At 37.0% G+C, this 24383-nt stretch overlaps 1 protein-coding gene across 5 annotated transcripts in view; it reads right to left on the reverse strand.

Annotated features, from left to right (window-relative positions):
* Window positions 1-24383, reverse strand: part of AKAP9 (A-kinase anchoring protein 9) — a 171501-nt gene that overhangs the window by 112206 nt on the left and 34912 nt on the right. For all 5 annotated transcript variants that reach the window (XR_012090367.1, XM_073009135.1, XM_073009134.1 and 2 more), the window contains exons 3-7: window positions 20911-20955; window positions 8325-8378; window positions 7483-7653; window positions 5782-5937; window positions 4770-4967 (exon numbers count right to left, since the gene is read on the reverse strand). Coding sequence is in view for 4 of the 5 variants with exons in the window: in XM_073009135.1 (XP_072865236.1) it covers window positions 4770-4967; window positions 5782-5937; window positions 7483-7653; window positions 8325-8378; window positions 20911-20955 (624 nt within the window). In the remaining variant the exon portion in view is untranslated. The remainder of the gene's footprint in view (window positions 1-4769; window positions 4968-5781; window positions 5938-7482; window positions 7654-8324; window positions 8379-20910; window positions 20956-24383) is intronic.

Here is a 24383-nt window from a genome sequence, read left to right on the forward strand (position 1 = left end):
TCTTAGAAGAAATTTCTCTTAACATTTCTGTGATTAAAATTTTTAGTTTAAAAACCCAGTCTGATCTTAGATGTCTCCAAACTGTTATATTCCCATTTTTCTTATTAACTGATCAACATACTAAATATTTAGTATTCTCTATAGCTAAAGTACTGCATATACTCTAAACACATTCAGAAAGATAAAAACAAATCAAAGTTCCTCACATGTATTCTGGTGACTTCAATGTGTGTCATGGGCAAGGGCTATGGAAAAGAAAAACAACAAAAACAGATTCCTAACAGTCTGTCTTAACTTCAGTCCTGGGCTCTTAAGTCAGTCAGAAATTTAGAGATATGCAATGCTTAAAAGGTTGAACCTCAAGTGACATCTAAGACAACTATACCATTTATGGCAAATCAACTTTTGGTTTAAACAGAATTTTGAAAGCAAAGCAGATACTCTCCCCCAGTTCTTATTTGGGATTCTATTCTGGAACGGAGACAAGGCTAAGTGCAGACACAGGCCAAAGCATATTTGTTATCGCGATTACTTCAGCATGACAAAGTCAAGTAGAGGCCCTCGGTCAAAGTTTTGCTTCAGTAACTTAGTTGCTTCTGTAAGTAACAGAGGGCTATAGTCTCAAAAACAAATAAATATATGAAATCTACAGAATGGATCAGAACATAAGTAGGTAAGTAAAATTATTTTAAGGAGACAGGAGTCCCAGGCAAACAGGACTCAAAGGTGCCTTGAATGAATGTATTAACTTATCTAAAGAAGAAACGTCAAGGCTGAGAAAAAGAAAAGCCTCAGAGGGAAATGTTGGCAGTGCCCATTCAAATACGGCCTTTGAGAATTCTGGTCGCTCTAGAAAAAACATTACCTAACGTAGAAAGAAATGTCAGGGCTTGTAGCAAACAGCATTTAAGAATTCCCATCTATAGGCATGATCATTCCTACTGTGAGAGAGACAGATCAGGTTATCTCAGCCTAATGCCCCTGAACATGTGATTCCTCTAAAACCTTTTGATCTCATGGTCACTAACTAACTTCATAATTATTATTTGGCTTTTAAAATTCATTTGCCCATGGAAATAATATAAAAATCCAATGAACTTGAAATATTTAGGTCCCTGTGATAATGATTTCTCATTGTAAATTAATAATCTTATTCAAGCTTTAAACATTAGCCTCATGGTGAAACCCCGTCTCTACTAAAAATACAAAAATTAGCCAGGTGTGAGGGTGGGCAACTGTGATCCCAGCTACTCAGGAGGCTAAGGCAGGAGAATCACATGAACCTGGAGGACAGAGGTTGCAGTGAGCTGAGATCTCACCATTGGACTCCAGCCTGTGAGACAGAGCGAGACTCTGTCTCAAAACAAACAAAAAAAATTAGCCTCGTGAACTTGGAAAATCTGAGTTCACTTCTGAGGTAGCTCATCTCAGCTGACAGGGGCAAAAAAAAAAAAAATCAGACTTCTGAACCTACAAGTTGAAGGCCAGATTCTGTACTATACAAATTAACCAAGGCAATGAATGTTATCCTGTGCAGCCTCTTGGGCAAAATTCTATCAGCTTTTGTCTTAGTATCACATATCCCACCCAATATTACCATGTTATTACCAAGTCCTGAGCCTTCTTCAAACTCTGCACTACAACAGGATATTAGTAAATCAGTTTAATCTCCTTTAATCCCAGTGTTTTCATCCGTACAATAAAGATAATATTATTTCCTCTATCTCACAGAATATGCTAAAATAAAATATCATCTATTAAGGCATTTTATTCTTACTGCACTATTAATATATACAAGTATAATATATTTACATACTAGAAAGAAATCTATAACATGGAGCCTATGAGAAAGTAAAATCGGTTCATGGTGGTGAATTCCAGTTAAACTGTTAAATAAGTAACTAAGTTTGAAAAATGTTAATGTTATAAAATCTAACTTTTCTGTTTCCTGATTTCGGTAAGGGAGGGGGTCTTCATAAAACAGTATCATTTAATTCAAAATTGTCCAACACCTGATATAATAACAACCAACAATAATTCTTCATTCAACCATTAAACAACACAAACTTATGGTTTATTTTTCTTAGTGTCACTCATTTCAAAGTACATGGTTTTAAACCACTTATATTTTGTGGTCTTAAAAAAAAAAAAAAAAAAAAAGCCTTGTAGTTGAATACACTATCTTTTGGAAATACACCTGAGATGGTGGGGAATAATATGCTATGGCACGATAGGAAGTTTGCAGGACAATGAGAATGAGCTTTTGATCACTGACACAGTTGTGTAAGGAAGGGGTCCCCAACCTCCAGGCTGCGGACCCAGTACCGGTTGGGGCCTGTTAAGGACTGGGCTCCACAGCAGGAGGTAAGAGAGCAGTAAGCTCGCCTCTGTCAGATCAGCTGCAGCATTAGATTCTCATAGGAGCTCAAACCTTATTGTGAACTGTCCATGTGAAGGATCTAGGTTGCAAGCTCCTTATACGAATCTAACTAATGCCTGATGTCATCCCCAAACCATTCCTCCCCCAAGTCTGTGGAAAAAGTGTCTTCCACGAAACTGGTCCTTGGTGCCAAAAAGGTTGGGGACCACTGGTCTAGGGAACAAAGACCATTTCATTTGTGACCCTAATGCCTTAGCTGACCCTAATGCCTCAGCTGCCAATAGAACTATTACTCAGGGGGATTCATTTTCTTAAGAATAAAAATTTTAAAAATATGTATATAGTGAAAAACAGATTGATAAAAGTATTATTGTTACATTCAAATAAACAAAGGTTATTCCCCCTACAAAAATGAATTACTTGAATTTTAGATAATCTCAATTTACATGGCCCACAGAGTAAATATAATACAATCCAATCTCCAGGCTCTTCTCACTGAGCCCTAGATTATCCTTCTACTCTTACCTCCTGGAAAGATTAACCTTCAAAGACTACTGTTTCTAGATAAATTACACCATTTTTTGATCCTTACTGATTTTTAACATGTTTCGTCCTAAGTCTTTATGCCTACTCCACACTCTGTCTAAAATGTTCTCCCCATTTCTATCAGTTGAGATCCTTAATTTATCCACTTGTTTACGAAGTAAGTATTGAGTAGCTACTATGTTCTATGCATTAGACCAACTGCTGGGGAAACAAAATACAATTAAAAAGGAGTTGTTCCAACTTACAAACTTAACTGAAATAGAAACCCTCCACTAAAGCCTACCCTGAATCTCTTCCCTCATGAAGCCAGACCTATTCAGAACTTTCAAAGCACTTTTGGCCCACATTTATCCTGGTTTTGTGGTGTCCTTTGTACATGCCATAGCTCTCCTACTAATCTATGAGTTCCAGTGAAGAAAAGGGCACACTTTAAGCCTCACTGTATTTCTTTCAAGGGCCTACTACAAAAATAGGTGTTCTGTAAACACTTACCTAATTACTTTTAAATTACCTTATGGTTGTAAAGCACGTATTTTTCATAATATCATTGTCTCCAATTTGTACACTCCCTATTATTTAAAAGCAGTCTCTGGAGTCAGACAACCTAGATTTGAAATCTGGCTCTATCAACTTATTACCTGTGTATACCAGAGCAATTTACCTCATCTTGCTTTGTCTTGGTGTCCTCATTTAGAAAATAGGAGTGATAATGGTACTTCTATTGCACAGGCCTACGGTGATGATTCAATGAGTTAATATGTGTAAGATGCTTTGAATACTGTGTATTACACAGTAAGCACTTAATAAATGCTAATTACTACTATTATTATTATCCAAACAATATTCTTGTCTTGGTAATTTCTCAACATCTTGCAGAAGAACCTCCTAAGTTTATAAAAAGTATTATATTGCATGTACAATCCATCCTCATTCTTTGCAGATTCCATATTTGTGAGTTCTTGCTAAAATTTATTTGTAACACCCAAATCAATGCTCATGGTGCTTTCAGTCATTTGTAGGTGTGCACAGAGTGACAAAAAATTTGAGTTACTGGACATACACTTTTAGCTGAGGTCACAAGGTGACCACACTGCCTTGTTCATCCCTTATAGAGAGGACCAGAGGGATGGAGAGGACCCGAGGCAGTGCAGTATAATATAGGAAGCTCCAGCTCTGGGGCAACTGACAGGATCTGAATCCCAGTCTGACACCTGTTAGTGGGGCAGCCTCAAGCAAGTCACTTCTGAACCTTGATTTCTCTTTTAAAAAATAAAAAAACAATCTTCCAGGATAAGTAGTTTTTATGATTTAAGATTATAATCAATGTGATATACATATATGTAAAATATACACACCCATACACAGACACATACTTCCTCCACCAACCCCCTACCAGAGAACTTATTTGCTAAATAAGTGTTCCCAGAAACTTAAGTCTATGGAAAATAACTTATGTAAATAAAGAGAACTGACTATATTCGATTTTTTTTCTCATTAAAATCCATAAAATTTCTTTCTGTTGTGAAAATATTTTCTGAATTTCACAACCATGGCTAAAATAAGTGGAAATAATTATAAATGACAAAAAAAACTATAGTTATAAATACAGATTTTCCTGCTAATTCAGTTTAACATAGGTTGATCACTTTTAGGGAACTCAGTAATGACTATTATCTTAAAAACTCTATTACTGAGATTCCCATTTGCTTTTGAAATAAATTACACAAAGAGCTTAATTATGAAATTTTGTGATTCATGTGCCTAACAAAAAAAGCCACTTGCATAAAAAACTTTAAACTGTAAAGCTTCTACAAGTTAGCTGACTTCCTTAAAATAAACATACCATTTCATATACTTTAATTTTTTCTTGCAGGAAACTAATTTGCATTGTGAAGTCTTCTTTCTTTTTCTGATAATCTTCTAGTAAGTGGTCTTGTTCTTCAAGCTGCTGTTGATGAGTGAGGATCTGTTGTTTGGCTTGTAGTAAGTCTGCAGCTGTGCTACTATGAGTGCTGTTTCTCAGAGTTTCACTAGCCTGCAACTGAAAATAGAAACCTCAAAATGTTAAATTCTGAAGTGACTGTATTAGGGAATAGACACCTTTGGGGTGTGCTTGCAATAGCTCTCTGGGAACTTTGCAGGCTTGAGACCCTAGCAAACATGCTACCTTGGCTAACTAGATAGGTATACCCAAGCCGAGCCAATAAAATTATCTTTTCCATGATACAGCAGAGAAGCTAGGTCTCCTGAGACTGAGGTAGATATGGGAAGAAAAGTGGGGCTCAAAGACAGTACTTCCCAAATTCTCCGTAGCTTTCCAGTTTGTAGTTCCAGTCCCTTTCAGAGGCCTGGTTGTATTTCTGCCCTTGGATTCTGGAAACAGCCTGAATCCTTACACTAAATACCTCCCTTTTGCTTCAGCTATTTCAAATTGTTTTGCTACTTGCCATCAGAAATTCTGATTAACGCAATTAGATTCCTGTGGCTCTAATTAAAAGAAAATGGAATATATTTAGTCTTCTTATCATTTAGAACCTAACTAAAATAAACCATACCAGAATTGGCAAAGGTAGGATGTGACTACAGGTTAATTTTTGCAGAAATACCCTCAATCAACCTTATAAGATTTGTAAGATTTCAAAATAGAGACAGGGAGGAAATACAAAAGAAATATTAGTAGAAAACCATTTAAGAAATATGAATTAAATTCCTGGTTAACATAGCAACACATATTCACTAATTTTTCATACATGATATAATAAGAAATGGCTTTTCAACAAATTTAGATTTGTTCTTGAATTTTTAAAATTCATTACTAAAAACCTAATGAATTTTGTTGCATTAGTAACACTTACTTGCTGAAACTGAATCTGTAATTTTTGACTCTGTTCTGTCAACTCTAAAAATTCTCTCATTGTCTCATCCTTTTCTCTTCTTGCTTGTTGTAAATTAGCAGTGAGCTGGGTTATAATGCCATCTCTTTGTTTAATGGCAGCTTCAAATTCTTGTAACTAAAAGAAAATAGTAAGTGCTAGATTTATTTTTTTAAAAAATTGACTATTATTACAGGCAACTTTTTCAAAATAAGAATTCAAAACACATTGGCAGAATTCTTACATTTTGTAAGCAGTCTTTTCCACATTTGAAAACTATTAACTTATAGAAATTGGTGCTTCCAAATCAACTTCAAAAAATTTATCTGAACTAAGGAAAAAATTATATTTGATCTGACTAATCCATATATTTACTTATAGAAAGACAAGTGCCTTTATATTTAGGGGTGCCCCTAATCTGTTCCCAGGCAACACCACCCTAGACATGTTTAATTCCAACTTGTTTCTGAAGAGGATGACACTGAAATGTATTTTGTCATCCTCATCAACGTCCTATTTCACCTTGTTTTCATAACTGACTGCCATAGATAGTTATGGCAGTCTAACCACAGATGTTAGTCTAACCACAAGAGGTTACTTACAAGGACCCACTGACATTGTTTTTCTGTTCTTTTTTGAGACAGGGTCTCCCTCTGTTGCACAGGTTAGAGTGCAGTGGTGTGATTTTGGCTCACTACTGCCTCAATCTCCTGGGCTGAACTGATCTTCCCATTTCAGCCTCCCAAGTAACTAGGACTACAGGCATACACCACTATGCCTGGCTAATTTTTAAATTTTTTGTAGAAGCGGGGTCTTGCTATTTTCACCAGGCCAGTCTCAAACTACTAGACTCAAGTTATCCTCTTGCCTCAGCCTCATGAAGTACTAGGATTACAGGCATGAGCCACCATGCCCAACTTGCTGACATTCTTAATGGACTTAAGTTATAATATTTTGATGTGGTTTGCACCATAATTTTCTCTCAGGCTGATTACAAAAACATCCGTCTTACTAAAGTGATTTATCATAAAGTTAAAAAAGAGTCTGTGTTATATCAACCCTGTTAATGAAATCCTACTTTTAAACAGGGTTGTTTATGCTGTGTATAAGAACAAAAATTGTAAGTGATATCGTTACCATTTAGTTTTCTGTTTGATTTTTTAAGAGACAGGGACTCTCAATGTTGCCCAGGTTGGACTTGAACTCATGGGTCAAGTGATCCTCCCACCTCAGCCTCCTGAGTAACTAGAACTACAGGGGCATGCCACTGTGTCCCACTAAGTTACCATTTGAAAACCCCCTTCTTTAAGCCAGGCACGGTAGCTCACGCCTGTAATCCTAGCACTTTGGGAGGCCAAGGGGAGTCCAGGAACTTGAGGTGACACCCCGTCTCTACAAAAAATTAGCTGGGTGTGTGAGTGCATGCCTATAGTCCCAGTTACTCAGAAGGCTGAGGTGGGAGGATCACTTGAGCCCAGAAGGCAGAGGATGCAGTGGGCTGAGACTGCACCACTACACTCCAGCCTGGGAGACAGAGCAAGACCCTGTATGAAAAAAAAAAAAAAAGCAAAAAGTTAAAAAAAAAAAAAAAAAGAAAAAAAATCTTTAAAGACCACTATTATTCACAGTTCCTGTTTCTGTTTTTGTGAGTAGCAAATCAAAAGCCACAGAAAATAAACATACCTGCTGCAGTCCTTCAGTCCCATAGGTAACCCTCATTTCTTCCAGCTCTCTGTTTAGCTCTTCAATCTCATGCTGCTTCCCAGCCAACTCACTTTCCATCATCTCTAGGTGAGTCAGACTGTACTGGGCTCCTTGTTCAGAATAAGAATCATCAACACCAAATTCTTCTTCCTAAATCAATCCAAGATTTTAAAGAATTCAGTACTAGCAATATTCCTTAGGGAGAGAGATTAAAATACTGAAATCCACAGCAAGGTCCACTTTAAAACATCACTCACCACCTGGAAGATTACAGTATGGCAACCTACTTTGTTAACATGACATTTACCTCAAGAATATAAACAGGCTATCCGCAAATTCTGTTACAATTGAGTTTTTTCTTTTTTCTTTTTGACATGGTCTTGCTCCGTCACCCAGGTTGGAGTGCAGTGGCGCAATCTCAGCTCACTGCAACTTCTGCTTCCCAGGTTCAAGCAATTCTCTTGTCTCACCCTCCCGAGTAGCTTAGGACTACAGGCAGCTGCCACCACGCCTGGCTAATTTTTGTACTTATAGTAGAGATGGGGTTTCACCTTGTTGGTCAGGCTGGTCTCGAACTCCTGATCTCAGTGATCCACCTGCCTCAGCCTCCCAAAGTGCTGGGATTAAAGATGTGAGCCACCATGCCTGGTCTACAATTGAGTTTTATAATAAATGGTAGATAACTTTGTTTTAGTAAACGTTAAAATTAATTTGAAATCACACACAGAAAGAAGTACATGCAGGAAAAAGTTTTGTTAGTAAGCCAGATGATTTTAAATAGTATACAACATTAGTATCACGAGTAGTTTTAAATACCGTACCCTTAATAAATTTGTAGGTTTTCCTGTTTTCATCACAAAACTGCAACCATTTACCTGTATAAAAACAATTTCCTGATATATTATGATCTTAAGACATAATTTTATTTAGCTAACAATATTTCTGTTAACTGTATTCATGTGTATGTCTTTTATTCCCAGGGAAAATGCATCATTGGCAAAAACAGATACAGAGATTAATTTAAAATATCTAAGAGACATAATGACCATTTCAAATGTCAATCATTCCTCACACATCTGAGTGCTTACAATGCAAAAGACACTGAACTACATATATACATTTTCACTTAAGTGAATTAAAGTTCTAAGTGCAGTTTCTGTTGCTCTTCAGAAGTATAAACCTCAATAAATCCTCTTCTATGAAAGGCTTCCTTAAAATAGTTTAAATAATTTTTTTTATTAAGCCCTATTCATTTTCAAGTAAAACAATTTACTAGTAGAAATGTCTTGAAAGTGGATGAGCAAGGTAAGTGGCAGGAGGAGATAAACAGGTAAGAACACTCCCTTCAAGAACGTTCCTCTGGGGCTAGTACTATGACAGCTATGCCAACACTGACCCATGTGGAGATTTTCTTTTTTTTTTTTTTTTTTTTTGAGATGGAGTCTCGCTCTGTCGCCCAGTCTGGACTGCAGTGGCCGGATCTCGGATCTCAGCTCACTGCAAGCTCCACCTCCCAGGTTCACGCCATTCTCCTGCCTCAGCCTCCCGAGTAGCTGGGACTACAGGCACCCGCCACCTCGCCCGGCTAGTTTTTGGTATTGTTTAGTAGAGACGGGGTTTCACCGGGTTAGCCAGGATGGTCTCGATCTCATGACCTCGTGATCCGCCCGTCTCGGCCTCCCAAAGTGCTGGGATTACAGGCTTGAGCCACCGCGCCCGGCCGTGGAGATTTTCTATAACATATGACTGCCCATCTCTGGTAGTAATCTCTAGCACAGATATTTTTTGGTAGGAGAAAGGAAAATAACAGAATATGTCTTCAGGGTTGACCTAGTGAGAAATTAAAGATCAACTAATCCACTCAGTAATCCTCTTTCCCCCTTAACAGTGCCAAAACCAACTATGTATCTCCCAAATCTTAATTATTCACACTTCTATGTTAAAGGAATCCAAGATAATGGATTTATTGCTGTTGAAAAGCATAGGATAGACAGGCCCAGAAATAGGTTTAGATCCACATGGGCCACAACACTTTGAAAAGTAATCCTAACCAAGTGTTCTTTATCAGAGTTTGATTATTTTGCCTTTATCATAAGGATGATGTTTTTTGTTTGTTTGTTTGTTTTTGAGAAAAAGTCTTGTTCTGTTGCCCCGGCTGGAGTGCAGTGGTGTGATCTCGGCTCACTGCAACCTCCACTTCCCAGGCTCAAGTGATTCTCCTGCCTGAGGAGAATCAGCCTCCCATGTAGCTGGGACTATAGGTGAACATCACCATGCCCAAGTTGGTCTCAAACTCCTGACCTCAGGTGATCCACCTGCCTTGGCCTCCCAAAGTGCTGGGATTACAGGCATGAGCCACTGCACCCAGCCAAGGACAATTTCCGAAAAGCAAAGCTAAAATTAAAAAAAAAAAAAAATTCTATGGTAAAACAATATTGCAATTGGTGAAAACTATTAGAAGGCAGGGGTACTAACTCTATTAAGATTATTAATATCAATAAGACAGGTGCAGTTGTGCATGCCTGTAGCCCCAGTTACAAGGGAGGCTAAGGCAGGAGGATTGCTTGAGCCCAGGAGTTTGAGGATATAGGGCACTACTGGCACACCCATTAATTGCCACCACACTCCACTGTGGGCAACATACTGAGAACCATGTCTCTAAAAAAATTTATTTTTAATTGGAAGAAAAGATTAGTAATATCAAGTCATTTGCAGTAACTTTCAAATTAAATACTTCTAAATTGCAATTAGCTTTCCTTGATCCTGAAATGAAGCATTCTGATGTGTCCTCTAAAATATTTTACTGTAGCCTACTGGTGTAATGAAATGGATGTTTATGAATACAGTAGTCTTCCTTAATCCACAGGGGATATGTTCCAAGAACCCCAGTGGATGCCTGAAATCATAAATAGTATTGAACCCCATGTACACTATGTTTTTTTGATCTGATAAGATAGACAAAGTGAATACGAGATGGACAGAGTATATGGTGTGGATCTACTGTATGTTCAAAGGGATGATCCACATCTTGGGTGGGATGAATGGGATGTAGCAAGACTTCCCCATGCTACCCAGAACAAGGCACAATTTAAAACTTACGAATTGTTTATTCTAGAATTTTCCATTTAATATTTTCAGATAATGGTTGACTACAGAAAGTAAAAACAGGGATGGGGGACTACTGCTTCTTCAAATATGATATAAAGCAATGAATATTCCTTTAAGGAGTGATGATGTCAGTATTACATGAATCAGTTATCAGTTTGTAATAATTATGTTTATAAAATTTCATCTAATACTTTAGCCACTGTTGTTTCATTTTTCTCTAACTCAGACAAGCAAATGTTATACTTGAACTCATATATATTGAATTCTTAAAATACTATTAATACACGACTGTTTTTCAAAATATATCTATGCTATAATAAATGTAAAACTTATCAATATTAATAAATTTGAAAAGTTTAACATCATATAAATTGGTTATAAAAGATTATTCACCAGAACTAAACTAAAACACACTATATTCCAAAGTTAGAATAGGAACACTTAACAGAATATCAGGATCATTAATAGTTAACAATAAATTATTCTATTTTTAATTTAATAATTATTTTATTGATATCTAAAGGGTAGAGTATTTATCTCTTCTGCTAAAATTAGGCTTCTAACACTATACTTACTTCTAACACTATACATACTTCATGTGAAAGTAAATAAATGATCTGACACATGAAGATTAGATTAACAGACTCCTTCAGCAGAAAAAAGCTCAACTTCTCTCAATGTCCTTTTTTACTGTGGTATTTGTTGAAGTTATTTAACCTATAGGCTATGTTAATATATTCCTTCCGCATTCACAGAAAAATTTACTCTATTTGCACAGACGACTCAAAGATCTGGGAAAGTACAAGTGAGGTACATTTCAAATTCTAAAATGTTTTATAGAGGTATCACCTCATAACAACATTGTTATTCAGAAAGAATCAGAGGAAAGGTAACTTTCATTGTGTGACTATAAAATGGCCTTCACACAAAAACTCATCCTTATGGTGAACACTAGGCTGATGAAACAAAAAAGAACAACTCATCCTTACTTATGATTAATGCCTTATTCTTATACCTAATTTGGAAATATATACATTAAAAACATTACTACTGAATATTTTCACAAAAAATAAAAATCTGATGGCTCATAAAAGTTCATGAAAATTATAAGAGTTCAATTGTGCCTAAATGGCTCATGGAGTTGGAATCAAGTAATTAATGAGATTAAAATAAATGTCATAAACCATACAAGCACTTCGTTAAAAAGTATTCAATAATCAGATGAAATCTATAATAAAGTGAATACCCAATTACTATCATTTCATCTTTCTATACAAGACAAGTATATTTATTTACTTGTCTTAACTCTATATTGCCTGTATTCCCAACTTCCTCCAAATAACCCTGCTCAAAGGGTATCAAAAACAATTCATGTAAATATGGCATTCTGGACATGAAATGTCCCTTCATTAATGATTGAAGATGATTGCATATAATTTAATTTGTAAGAAGATTATTTAATTTAATTTGAAATCATTAAATTAAATCATATAAATTTAATTTAATTTGAAATCATTTAGTCTGATTTCTCTAGTGTACATAAGAGGATACATATTTCTACAAAAGGTATCTTGGAATAGAATTATTTGACTAATTCTAAGATGAAACCAGTTTTCCAACCCAATGAGTGTACTAGTCACAGCAGTCAAGAACATTAAACCCACAACATACCTAAATAAATACAATTTACAAACTAAGTTCTAATCAAATATTATCAGAACCTGAAATCCCTCTGAGAACAATTTATTAAGGGAATCCTCATCACTCATTTCATAAAAACATAGTGTAAAGAAAAGTATACTTCAAGTGATGAGCAATTTTAAAAACCACGCTTTGCTGAATGTCTAATGTACACCAACCACATAATAAACATTCTCAAGGTTATTTTTGTGAACTAGTTTGTGAGGTACGCAACTATCCTGTCAGGTAGATATTATTATCGTCCCCCATTTTACAGTTCAAAAAATGGCATTTCACCTAATGTAAATGACTAGTTGATGGGTGCAACAAACCAACATGGCACATGTATACCTATATAACAAACCTGAACATTGTGTACATGTACCCTAGAACTTAAAGTACAATAATAATAATAATAATAAAACAAACTGTATTTCAGAGTTTAAGTTATGTGCCCAGGTTCATAGAGCTGAAAGGTGAGGAAGTATGTAAACAGGACTTTCTGGCTCCAAAGTCCCCCTGCTCTTTTCTTACATTTTATTGCCCTATTTACTAGAAAAATGACAGTCATATTTAGGCAAAATACAAGATAATTATGTGGTCTATGATTAAAACTACTTGATTTCAAAATTTTAGAATACTCAAATACAATCTAGATCTGCCAAGATTATTAAACTTTGCAAATATGTCATTGCAGTGAAGTTATGATGTTACATGCTGCCCAGAAATCTTTCTCTCTCTCTTTCTCTTTTTGAGACAAAGTCTCACTGTGTCACCCAGGCTAGAGTGCAGTGGTGTGATCATTAGGTCATTGCAACCTCAAACTCCTGGGTGCAAGGGATCCTCCTACTTCATTTTCTAGAGCAGCTGGGAGTACAGACACACACTATCGCCTAATTTTTTTTTTTTTTTTTTTTTTTTCAGATGGGGTCTTGCTCTGTCACCGAGGCTGGAGTGCCAGTGGTGCCACCTCAGCCTCCCAAGTAGCTGGGACTACATGTGCTCGCCACTATGCCTGGCTAATTTTATTTTATTATTTTAATTTGTAGAGATGACATCTCCCTATGTTGCCAAGGCTGGTCTCGAACTCCTGGGCTCCAGTGATCTTCCCACCTCGGCCTCCCAAAGTGCAGAGATTACAGGTGTGAGCTACTATGCCCAGCCAATAAATCTCATTTTTTAGGTGTGCTATTGAGAGATAATTCCACAAAAGTTCCAATATAAAAACTATTACAGTATGAGATTTTTCTCAGGTTATAAATTTGGTCCACTGATGATTCTTCCGCCTCCTGAATATGTGGATATGGCTTAGAAGTTTCCTGTAATTCTAGTTCAGTCAAGCCAGTCTCATATTATTAAATGGAGGAATTAAAGCCTCAAAACTAGCCTACAGCATCATAGATCCAAGTAGTATCCATCTTAGCAATTTTGACGACACATATCAAACATTTCACCAACGATCAACTTTACTTCTATGTTTTCTCCAGACATAGTGAATCTATAAATTTCTCAAAGTATAATCCATTGTGAATCTATACATAACACATATAATATTACTAGGGTTATAATTCAAACCAGGTCAAATCTGTCAAAAATTATTTCATAATTATCTTTTTTCTTTTTTTTTTTTTGAGATGGAATTTCATCCTTGTTGCCCAGGCTGGAGTGCTATGGCGCTATCTCGGCTCACTGTAACCTCCACTTCCTGGATTCAAACAATTTTCCTGCCTCAGCCTCCCGAGTAGCTGGGACTTCGGGCATGCACCATTATGTTCAGCTAATTTTTGTTATTTTTAGTAGACATGGGGTTGCACCATGTTGGTCAAACTGGTCTTGAACTCTGACTTTGGCCTCCCAAAGTGCTGGGATTACAGGCATGAATGAGCCACCATGCCAGGCCCATAATTATCTTTTTTCAATGTAATCTTCTAAGTTACTGTTTATTCCACACGGTAAGACAGCTTATCAATTTAGTTTTTTTGACCAACATTAACAAGAAACAGTATTATCACAAGCTATGTCATACTGTGTAAGAATAAGTATCTTTCCAAGAACTTGTTTGAAAAAAAGTATGCACATGTACATATTTATTCATATATAATTATTCATGTATATAACTATAAACATATGTAACTATATATATATGAAATTACAAACATGTATGTAAAATATATTTCTCACCACGAGCTATGGTCAACAAGAATGATAAATACTGTTCTAAGTTTTATTGGTCATGCTTATATTTAAATACTATTTGTACCTTACCTTAAAACACATCGTATTTACTAGGTATCACAGATAAATAGTTTCAGTACATTTTTCGGAACCTGATAATCTTCACCAGTTTTTTAATTTAAAAAATTTAGCTGAAGACTGTCTTATTATAACAAGAATTTCCCATATTATTAATTCACATTTTTCTAAAGAAAACCTGAAAATCACCATCTTTTGATCTCTTTAGCCTTTCAAATCAATATTCAAAATTAAAATTTGTGAGGATCCGTTCCAAGAAGGCCAAATAGGAACAGCTCCGGTCTGCAGCTCCCAGCGTGATCGACACAGAAGACGGGAGATTTCTGCATTTCCAACTGAGGTATCTGGTTCATCTCACTGGGACTGGTTGGACAGTGGGTGCAGCCCATGGAGGGCGAGCTGAAGCAGGGTGGGACGTTGCCTCGCCCCGGAAGTGTAAAGGGTCAGAGAATTTCCCTTTCCTAGCCAAGGGAATCCATGACAGACTGTACCTGGAAAAACAGGACACTCTTGCCCAGTACTGCGCTTTTCCAATGGTCCTAGAAACCGGCAGACCAAGAGATTCTCTCCCGTGCCTGGCTCAGCAGGTCCCATTTTTTCCATCTAGAAGAAATGGATGAATTCCTGGATATGTACACCCTCCCAAGACTAAACCAGGAAGAAGTTGAATCTGTGATTAGACCAATAACAGGCTCTGAAATTCAGGCAATAATTCATAGCCTACCAACCAAAAAAAGTCCAGGACCAGATGGATTCAAAGTCAAATTCTACCAGAGGTACAAAGAGGAGCTGGTACCACTCCTCCCGAAACTATTCCAATCAACAATAAAAGGGGCAATCAGCTGGGCGAGGTGGCTCATGCCTGTAAATCCAACACTTTGGGAGGCTGAGGTGGAGAGATCATGAGGTCAGGAGTTCGAGACCAGCTTGACCAGCATAGTGAAACCCCATCTCCAATAAAAATACAAAAAATTAGCCAGGCATGGTGGTGCACACCTGTAGTCCCAGGTACTCAGCAGGCTGAGGCAGGAGAATTGCTCGAACCTTGCAGGCTAAGATTGCAGCGAGCTGAGATCGCACCACTGCACTCCAGCCTGGGTGACAGAGTGAGACTCTGCCACAAAAAAAAGCCGGGGGGGGGGGGGGGGGGAGGGAATCCTCCCTAATTCATTTTATGAGGCCAGCATCATCCTGATACCAAAGCCTGGCAGAGACACAACAAAAAAGAATTTTAGACCAGTATCCCTGATGAACATCGATGCAAAAATCCTCAATAAAATACTGGCAAACCGAATTCAGCAGCACACCAAAAACCTTATCCACCACGATCAAGTGGGCTTTATCACTGGGATGCAAGGCTGGTTCAACATACACAAATCAATAAATGTAATCCATCACATAAACAGAACCAATGACAAAAACCACTTGATTATCTCAATAGATGCAGAAAAGGCCTTCAACAAAATTCAACGGCCTTTCGTGCTAAAAAATCTCAATAAACTAGGTATTGATGGAATGTATCTCAAAATAATGAGAGCTATTTATGACAAACCCACAGCCAATATCATACTCAATGGGCAAAAACTGGAAGCATTCCCCTTGAAAACTGGCACAAGACACGGATGCCCTCTCTCACCACTCCTATTCAACATAGTGTTGGAAGTTCTGGCTAGGGCAATCAGGCAAGAAGAAAAAATAAAGGGTATTCAATTAGGAAAAGAGGAAGTCAAACTGTCCCTGTTTGCAGATGACATGATTGTATATTTAGAAAACCCCACTGTCTCAGCCCAAAGTCTCCGTAAGCTGATAAGCAACTTCAGCAAAGTCTCAGGATACAAAATCAATGTGCAAAAATCACAAGCATTCTTATACACCAATAACAGACAGAGAGCCAAATCATGAGTGAACTCCCATTCACAACTGCTTCAAAGAGAATAAAATACCTAGGAATCCAACTTACAAGAGATGTGAAGGATCTCTTCAAGGAGAACTACAAACCACTGCTCAATGAAATAAAAGAGGACACAAACAAATGGAAAAACATTCCATGCTCATGGATAGGAAGAATTAATATCATGAAAATGGCCACATTGCCCAAGGTAATGTATAGATTCCATGCCATCCCCATCAAGGTACCAATGATTTTCTTCACAGAATTGGAAAAAACTACTTTAAACTTCATATGGAACCAAAAAAGAGCCCGCATTGCCAAGACAATCCTAAGCAAAAGGAACAAAGCTGGGGACATCATGCTACCTGACTTCAAACTATACTACAAGGCTACAGTAACCAAAACAGCATGGTACTGGTACCAAAACAGAGATACAGACCAATGGAACAGAACAGAGGCCTCAGAAATAACACCACACATTGACAACCATTTGATCTTTCACAAACCTAACAAAAACAAGCAATGGCAAAAGGATTTCCTATTTAATAAATGGCACTGGGATAACTGGCTAGCCATATGTAGGAAGCTGAAACTTGATCCCTTCCACACACCTTATACAAAAATTAATTCAAGATGGATTAAAGACTTAAATGTTAGACCTAAAACCATAAAAACCCTAGAAGAAAACCTAGCCTGTACCACTCAGTACACAGGCATGGGCAAGGACTTCATGAAAGCAATGGCACCAAATGACACCAAAAGCAATGGCAACAAAAGCCAAAATAGACAAATGGGATCTAATGAAACTAAAGAGCTTCTGCACAGCAAAAGAAACCACCATCAGAGTGAACAGGCAACCTACAGAATGGGAGAAAATTTTTGCAATCTACCCATCTGACAAAGGGCTAATATCTAGAATCTATAAAGAACTTAAACAAATTTACAAGAAAAAAAACAATCAAAAATTGGGCAAATTATATGAACAGACACTTCACAAAAGAAGACAGTTACGCAGCCAAAAGACACATGAAAAAATGGGCTCATCATCACTGGTCATCAGAGAAATGCAAATCAAAACCACAATGAGATACCATCTCACACCAGTTAGAATGGCGATCATTAAAAAGTCAGGAAACAACAGGTGCTGGAGAGGATATGGAGAAATAGGAATGCTTTTACACCATTGGTGGGACTGTAAACTAGTTCAATTATTGTGGAAGACAGGGGGCGATTCCTCAAGGATCTAGAACTAGAAATACCATGTGACCCAGTGATCCCATTACTGGGCTATACTCAAAGGATTATAAATCATGCTACTATAAAGACACATGCACACATATGTTTATTGTGGCACTATTCACAATAGCAAAAACTTAGAACCAACCCAAATGTCCATCAATGATAGACTGGATTAAGAAAATGTGGCACATATACACCATGGAATACTATGCAGTCATAAAAAAGGATGAGTTCATGTCCTTTGTAGGGACATGGATGAAGCTGGAAACCATCATTCTCAGCAAACTATCACAAGGACAGAAAACCAAACACCATATATTCTCACTCATAGGAGGGAAATGAACAATGAGAACACTTGGACACAGGGCGGGGAACATCACACACAAGGGCCTGTCATGGGTGGCAGGGAGGGGGAGGGATAGCATTAGGAGAAACATCAAACGTAAATGACGAGTTAATGGGTGCAGCAAACCAATATGGCACATGTGTACCTATGTAACAAACCTGCATATTGTGCACATGTACCCTAGAAGTTAAAGTATAATAATAATAATAATAGAAAAAAAAGCAAACAACTGCATCAAAAAGTGGGCAAAGGATATGAACAGACACTTCTCAAAAGAAGATATTTATGCCAGAAAAAAAAAAACCATGAAAAAATGATCATCACTGGTCATCAGAGAAATGCAAATCAAAACCACAATGAGATACCATCTCACACCAGTTAGAATGGCGATCATTAAAAAATCAGGAAACAACAGATACTGGAGAGGATGTGGAGAAATAGGAATGCTTTTACACCGTTGGTGGGAGTGTAAATTAGTTCAACCACTGTGGAAGACAGTGTGGCAATTCCTCAAGGATCTAGAACTAGAGATACCATTTGACCCAGTGATCACATTACTGGGTATATGCCCAAAGGATTATAAATCATGCTACTATAAAGACATATGCACACATGTATTTACTGTGGCACTATTCATAATAGCAAAGACTTGGAACCAACCCAAATGCTCATCAATGATAAACTGGATAAAGAAAATGTGGCACACATACACCATGGAATAGTATGAAGCCATAAAAAAGGATGAGTTCATGTCCTTTGCAGAGACATGGATAAAGCTGGAAGCCATCATTCTGAGCAAACTATCACAACGACAGAAAACCAAACACCACATGTTCTCACTCATAGGTGGAAATTGAACAATGAGAACACTTGGACACAGAGCATGGAACATCACACATGGGGGCCTGTCGGGTTGGAGGGATAGCATAGGAGAAATACCCAATGTAAATGACAAGTTGATGGGTGCAGCAAACCAGCATGGCACAAGTATACCTATGTAACAAACCTGCATGTTGTGCACAGGTACCCTAGAACCTAAAGTATAATAAATACATACATACATACATACATAAAATAATACTTAGAATGACAAAAAAATTAAATTAAAATTTGCTCTATTATCTCAATGTGAGAAAACAGCTACACAAATTTAACCAAATTTCATGGGCATATATGGGATGGTCTGACCTACAGTCACTAGCATATAAAAAAACATTCACTTTAGTGTAAAGATAAAAATGCACTTTGTGGAACTCTGGGGTGCTACCAAAGATACAGGCAGTTTAAGCACCAAAGCATCTACGACTTTCAATCAAGAAATACAAGCTATAGCCAGGCGCTGTGGCTTACACCTGTAATCCCAGCACTTTGGGAGGCGGAGGCAGTTAGCTCACGAGGTCAGGAGTTCAAAACCAGCCTGGCGAAGATGGTGAAACCTCGTCTCTACTAAAAATACAAAAATTAGCCAGGTGTGGTGGCGCATGCCTGTAGTCCCACCTTGGGAGGCTGAGGCAGAGAAATGCTTGAACCCAGAAGGCGGAAGTTTCAGTGAGCCAACATCACGCCACTGCACTCTAGCCTGGGCGACAGAGCGAGACTCCATCTCGGGGGAAAAAAAAAAAAAAGAAATACAAGCTATTAAAAATTACAGCATTATGGAGGAAAAAAAGGTTTTCAAATGCAATAATCCCTTGGTGTCTTCAAGGGAATTAGTTCTAGGAACTCCCCTAAGGATACTAAAATCACGGATGCCTAAGACCCTTAATGGCATAGTATTTGCATACAACCTGTGGACATCTGCCCATATACTTTAAATCACCTCTAAGATTACTATGTACTTAGTTGTTATACTGTATTTTTAAATGTTATATATTTTTTATGGTTGTACTGCTATTTTTTTATTTTTTTTCTGAATATTTTCTATCTGTGGTTGGTCATATCCTCAAATGCAGAACCCAGGGATATGGGCCAACTATATGTGCCCCAAATTTAAAGTCACAAAAGCAGACTCTGAATTGTAAGCAGTGATTTTAAATCAAGATACTTCCCATAAGGCAACTTCAGCCTAAATCAGGTGCCAATGTATTTATTTAATGTTGGCTAATTATTTTCCTGGCCAGATTACTAGTAAGTATATTCCAACTTTTAAACACATTAACTTCTAAAGTAGCAGTTTTTATTGCTATAAGCAACCTAAAACAGTAATATGTTCATTTGAGAACATGGAGGGTTTTTTTTTCCTATTAGAAACCTACGATAAATTGAGACTTACTGAATACACAGAGTTGCTAAACCATTCAGAGAACAGAATAGTTTATAGTCTCCTCAAATTCTGGAGTAAAGAAATGACAATCACATCTAAAAGAATAAGAAAAAGATAACAAAATGACATACACTTTTGCCAACACATAAAGAAGGTATTTCCTAAAGTGGAAAAATACCTTGATCACCTAAAGTAAAAACTACTACTGAAACATTAATTCCAATAAACAAGTTCATATGACTAACTAGAATTCAAGCATTTATAAAAAAGCATTACTCAAAATGAAATATCCTATCCAAAGTCTCAAAAAAATTTTGATATTTTTACTGTGCTAAATATGGATGCCTTGTAATAGTCACATGTCTAAGAAACCCAGTATCAAATACTTTCCAGAAACTAAAACAGACACCAAGCTATTCAACCAGACTTAAGACCTTAGCTAACAATCCGAAAAAAAAAAAAGTCAGTAATACATAATCCTCAGGTGCTAGTCACTTAACATTACATTTATAAAAATACAAGAGAAGTATGAGTGACAAGAAATCAAGTAGCAACAATCAATAATTTCAATAATAATGTAAAATAAGTTTATTTATTATATTAGAAATCAATATAATTCAGTCTTACCTCTGAACTGTAGTCATCTGCTGTGGATGAAATTTCACTTTCCAGCTAAAACAAAAATAAAAACCAAATATAATTATGACTTTTTGTGCTAAATATCATACTTTACTAAGTCATTGCTATTGGTAACATATGATAGAAAAGTCATATAAAATACCCCTGAAAAACTAGTACAAATTATTCAAATCTTTAAAATTTTCATTTAATTATAAATAACAATGGCAAAATAATGCAACTAAAATGTACCAGTAGGCATTTTTCTAAATATAAAAGTATCAAGAGGTACTTTCATACAGGGTCTCATATACATATCATTTGTAAGCCAAAAGTACCAAGTAAGACAAAATTCTTCAATCCTCATACAGTAGCCCCCTCTGTATAGTATGGCTTCCTATAATTTCATTTACCCATGGTTAACTGTGGTTAGAAAATATTAAAATGGAAAATTCCAAAAAATAAACAATTCATAAGTTTTAAATTGTGTACTGTTCTAAGTGGCATGATGAAATCTTACTCTGTCCCATCCAGGACATGAATCGTCCCTTTGTACACCATATCCACACAGTATATGCTACCTGCCCAATAGTTACTTGGTAACCACCTCCATTATCAGATGCACTGTCATACAGTATGGCAGTATGCAGTATTGCAGTGCTTGTGTTCAAGTAATGGCCCCAAAGCATAAGAGTACTATGCCTAATTTATCAATTAAACTTTATCATAAATATATGAGTATAGAAAAAAACATAGTATATATAGAGTTCAGTACTATCTGTGGTTTCAGGTCTCCACTGTGGGTGCTGGACTATACTCTCAATATGGTTTGGCTGAGTTCCCCATCCAAATGTCATTTTGAATTGTAGCTCCCATAATTCCCATGTGTTTTAGGAGGGACCTGCTGAGACATAACTGAATCATGAGAGCAGTTTCCCCCATACTGTTCTTGTGGTAACGAGTAAGTCTCATGAGATCTGATGGTTTTATAAGGGGTTTCCCTTTTCCCTTGGCTCTCATTTCTCTCATGTCTGCTGCCATGTAAGACATGCCTTTTGCCTTCCACCATGATTGTGAGGCCTCTCCAGCCATGTGGAACTGTGAGTCCATTAAACCTCTTTTTCTTTATAAATGACCTAGTCTCTGGTATGTCTTTATCAGCAGCATGAAAATGGAATAATACAACTATCCACAAATGAGGAGGAACTACTGTACCTCTTTAAAATGAAACAAAATCCTAAAATGCTACTGTTAGAAAAGTTCGGCCAGGAGTGGTGGCTCACGCCTGTAATCCCAGCACTTTAGGAGGCTGAGGTGGGTGGATCATTTAAGGTCAGGAGTTCAAGACCAGCCTGGCCAAAATGGTGAAACCTCGTCTCTGCTTAAAAAAAAAAAAATACAAAAACTAGCTCGGCAGTAGTGGTGCACGCCTGTAATCCCAGCTACCTGGGAGGCTGAGGCAGCAGAATTGCTTGAGCCTGGGAGGGAGAGCTTGTGGTGAACCAAGATCATGCCATTGCACTCTGGTCTGGGTGACAGAGTGAGACACTGTCTTAAAAAATAATAATAATAATTAAAATGAATCAATAAAAAAGAAAAGGTCAATTTATCTGAAAGAAAAATTATAACATCTTGATGCTAAAAAAAGTAATAACTAAAGAAAAAATAACCACCTTTGTTGTTGTAACACCTTTATAGTTTACAAAAGCACTTTTAAAGTCATTCATGTTTCACTATCACATCCCTGGATTTGGGTATGAAGTGAGCAGCTTTTTCAAGCTTCCCTAAAAGAAGTAGTGGAAAGAGTCAAGAACAAATCCAAATTTTCTGACTCCAAAAGTACTATTTTCACTATTGACCTTCTCATCTAACCTAAGAATCTCATTTTAATGGTTAGAAAGGTGAGACCCAGAGAGTTTCACCCCTTCATTCAACAAATATTAACTGTCACTGTCTCCTTTCTCATCTACACCTATGGAAATTCTATTCAACATTCAAGTCTAAGTTCTAAAACTACCTTCTCCATGAAGTAGTAACCAAGGTCAAGAACAAAAATAAGCTTGCCTGTAATCTAAAATGCTATTAACAGTGGTTCCTAACTCACAAGATTCTCTTTTTTTTCTTTTCAGACAGAGTCTTGCTCTGTCGCCCAGGCTGGAGTGCAGTGGTATGATCTTGGTTCACTGCAACCTCCACCTCCCAGGTTCAAGCAAATCTCCTGCCTCAGCCTCCCGAGCAGCTAGGATTACAGGCACACACCACCATGCCTAGCTAATTTTTGTATTTTTAGTAGAGACAAGGTTTCACCATGTTGGCCAGACTGGTCTTGAACTCCTAACCTCTAGTGATCTGCCCACCTCAGCCTCCCCAAATGTTGGGATTACAGGCGCAAGCCACCGCACTCAGCCGAGATTATTTTTTAAATCTGAAACACTTTCATGATACAACCCCTCATATTCATTAAGTGCATATTGTGTACTAGAAACGGTAGTACTGAGAATTAAATGATGAATAAGACAGTTGTTGCATTCAAAATGCTGAAACTATAGAACAGATAACCCAAATATTGATTTGTTATATTAAAAAAAGATAATACACCTTTGGGCCAAATCAAGCAGTACAGTTGCCATGCTGCATTATTTTTAAAATTCCAGTTTTAATAAAACAAAAATTATAAGACATACAAAAAAAAAAAAAAAGGGAAAGGATAGCCTATGCACAAGAAAAACAATGGCCAACAGAAACTATCCCTGAGGAACACAGTTATTGTACTTAATAGACAAAGTTATTTTCAGTTTTGTCTTGTTTTTTGAGACAGGATCTCACTCTGTCACCCAGGCTGAAATGCAGTGGTATGATCACAGCTTGCTGCAGCCTCTACCTCTTGGGCTCAAGCGATTCTCCCACCTTAGCCTCTGGAGTAGCTGGGACCACAGGTGTGTACAACCATGCCCGGCTAATTTTTTTTACTTTTTGTAAAGACAGGATCTCCCTTTGTTGCCCAGGCTGGTCTCCAACTCTTGGGCTCAAGTAATCCTCTTGCCTCCACCTCCCAAAGTGCTGGGATTACAGGTATAAGCCACCACGCCTGGCCAACAAAGATTTTAACTTAGCTATTTTAAATACAGTCAAATAGCTAAAGGAAATAAAATCTAAAAATGAGACCAAAAAAAAAATTTAAATTGTAAGAACAACACCTCACCAAATGAAGAATATCAATAAAACAAAGAAATTATACAAGAATCAAATAAAAATTCTGGAGTTGAAAAGGAAAATAAATGAAAAAGCCACTGGAAGGACTCAGTAGTAGATCTAAGTAGGAGGGAGAGAGAATCAGCAAACTTCAAGATAGATCAATTGCAATTATCCACTCTGAAAAATAGAAAGATGACTATATGTTAGACCATTTAAATACTCAAAATATTTTAAAAGACTGAATTTATATAATATAAAATGTGTGCTATAACATCTTTTGTCCCCGG

Source organism: Chlorocebus sabaeus, chromosome 21 (assembly GCF_047675955.1).
Source record: "Chlorocebus sabaeus isolate Y175 chromosome 21, mChlSab1.0.hap1, whole genome shotgun sequence".
Taxonomy (NCBI): domain Eukaryota; kingdom Metazoa; phylum Chordata; class Mammalia; order Primates; family Cercopithecidae; genus Chlorocebus; species Chlorocebus sabaeus.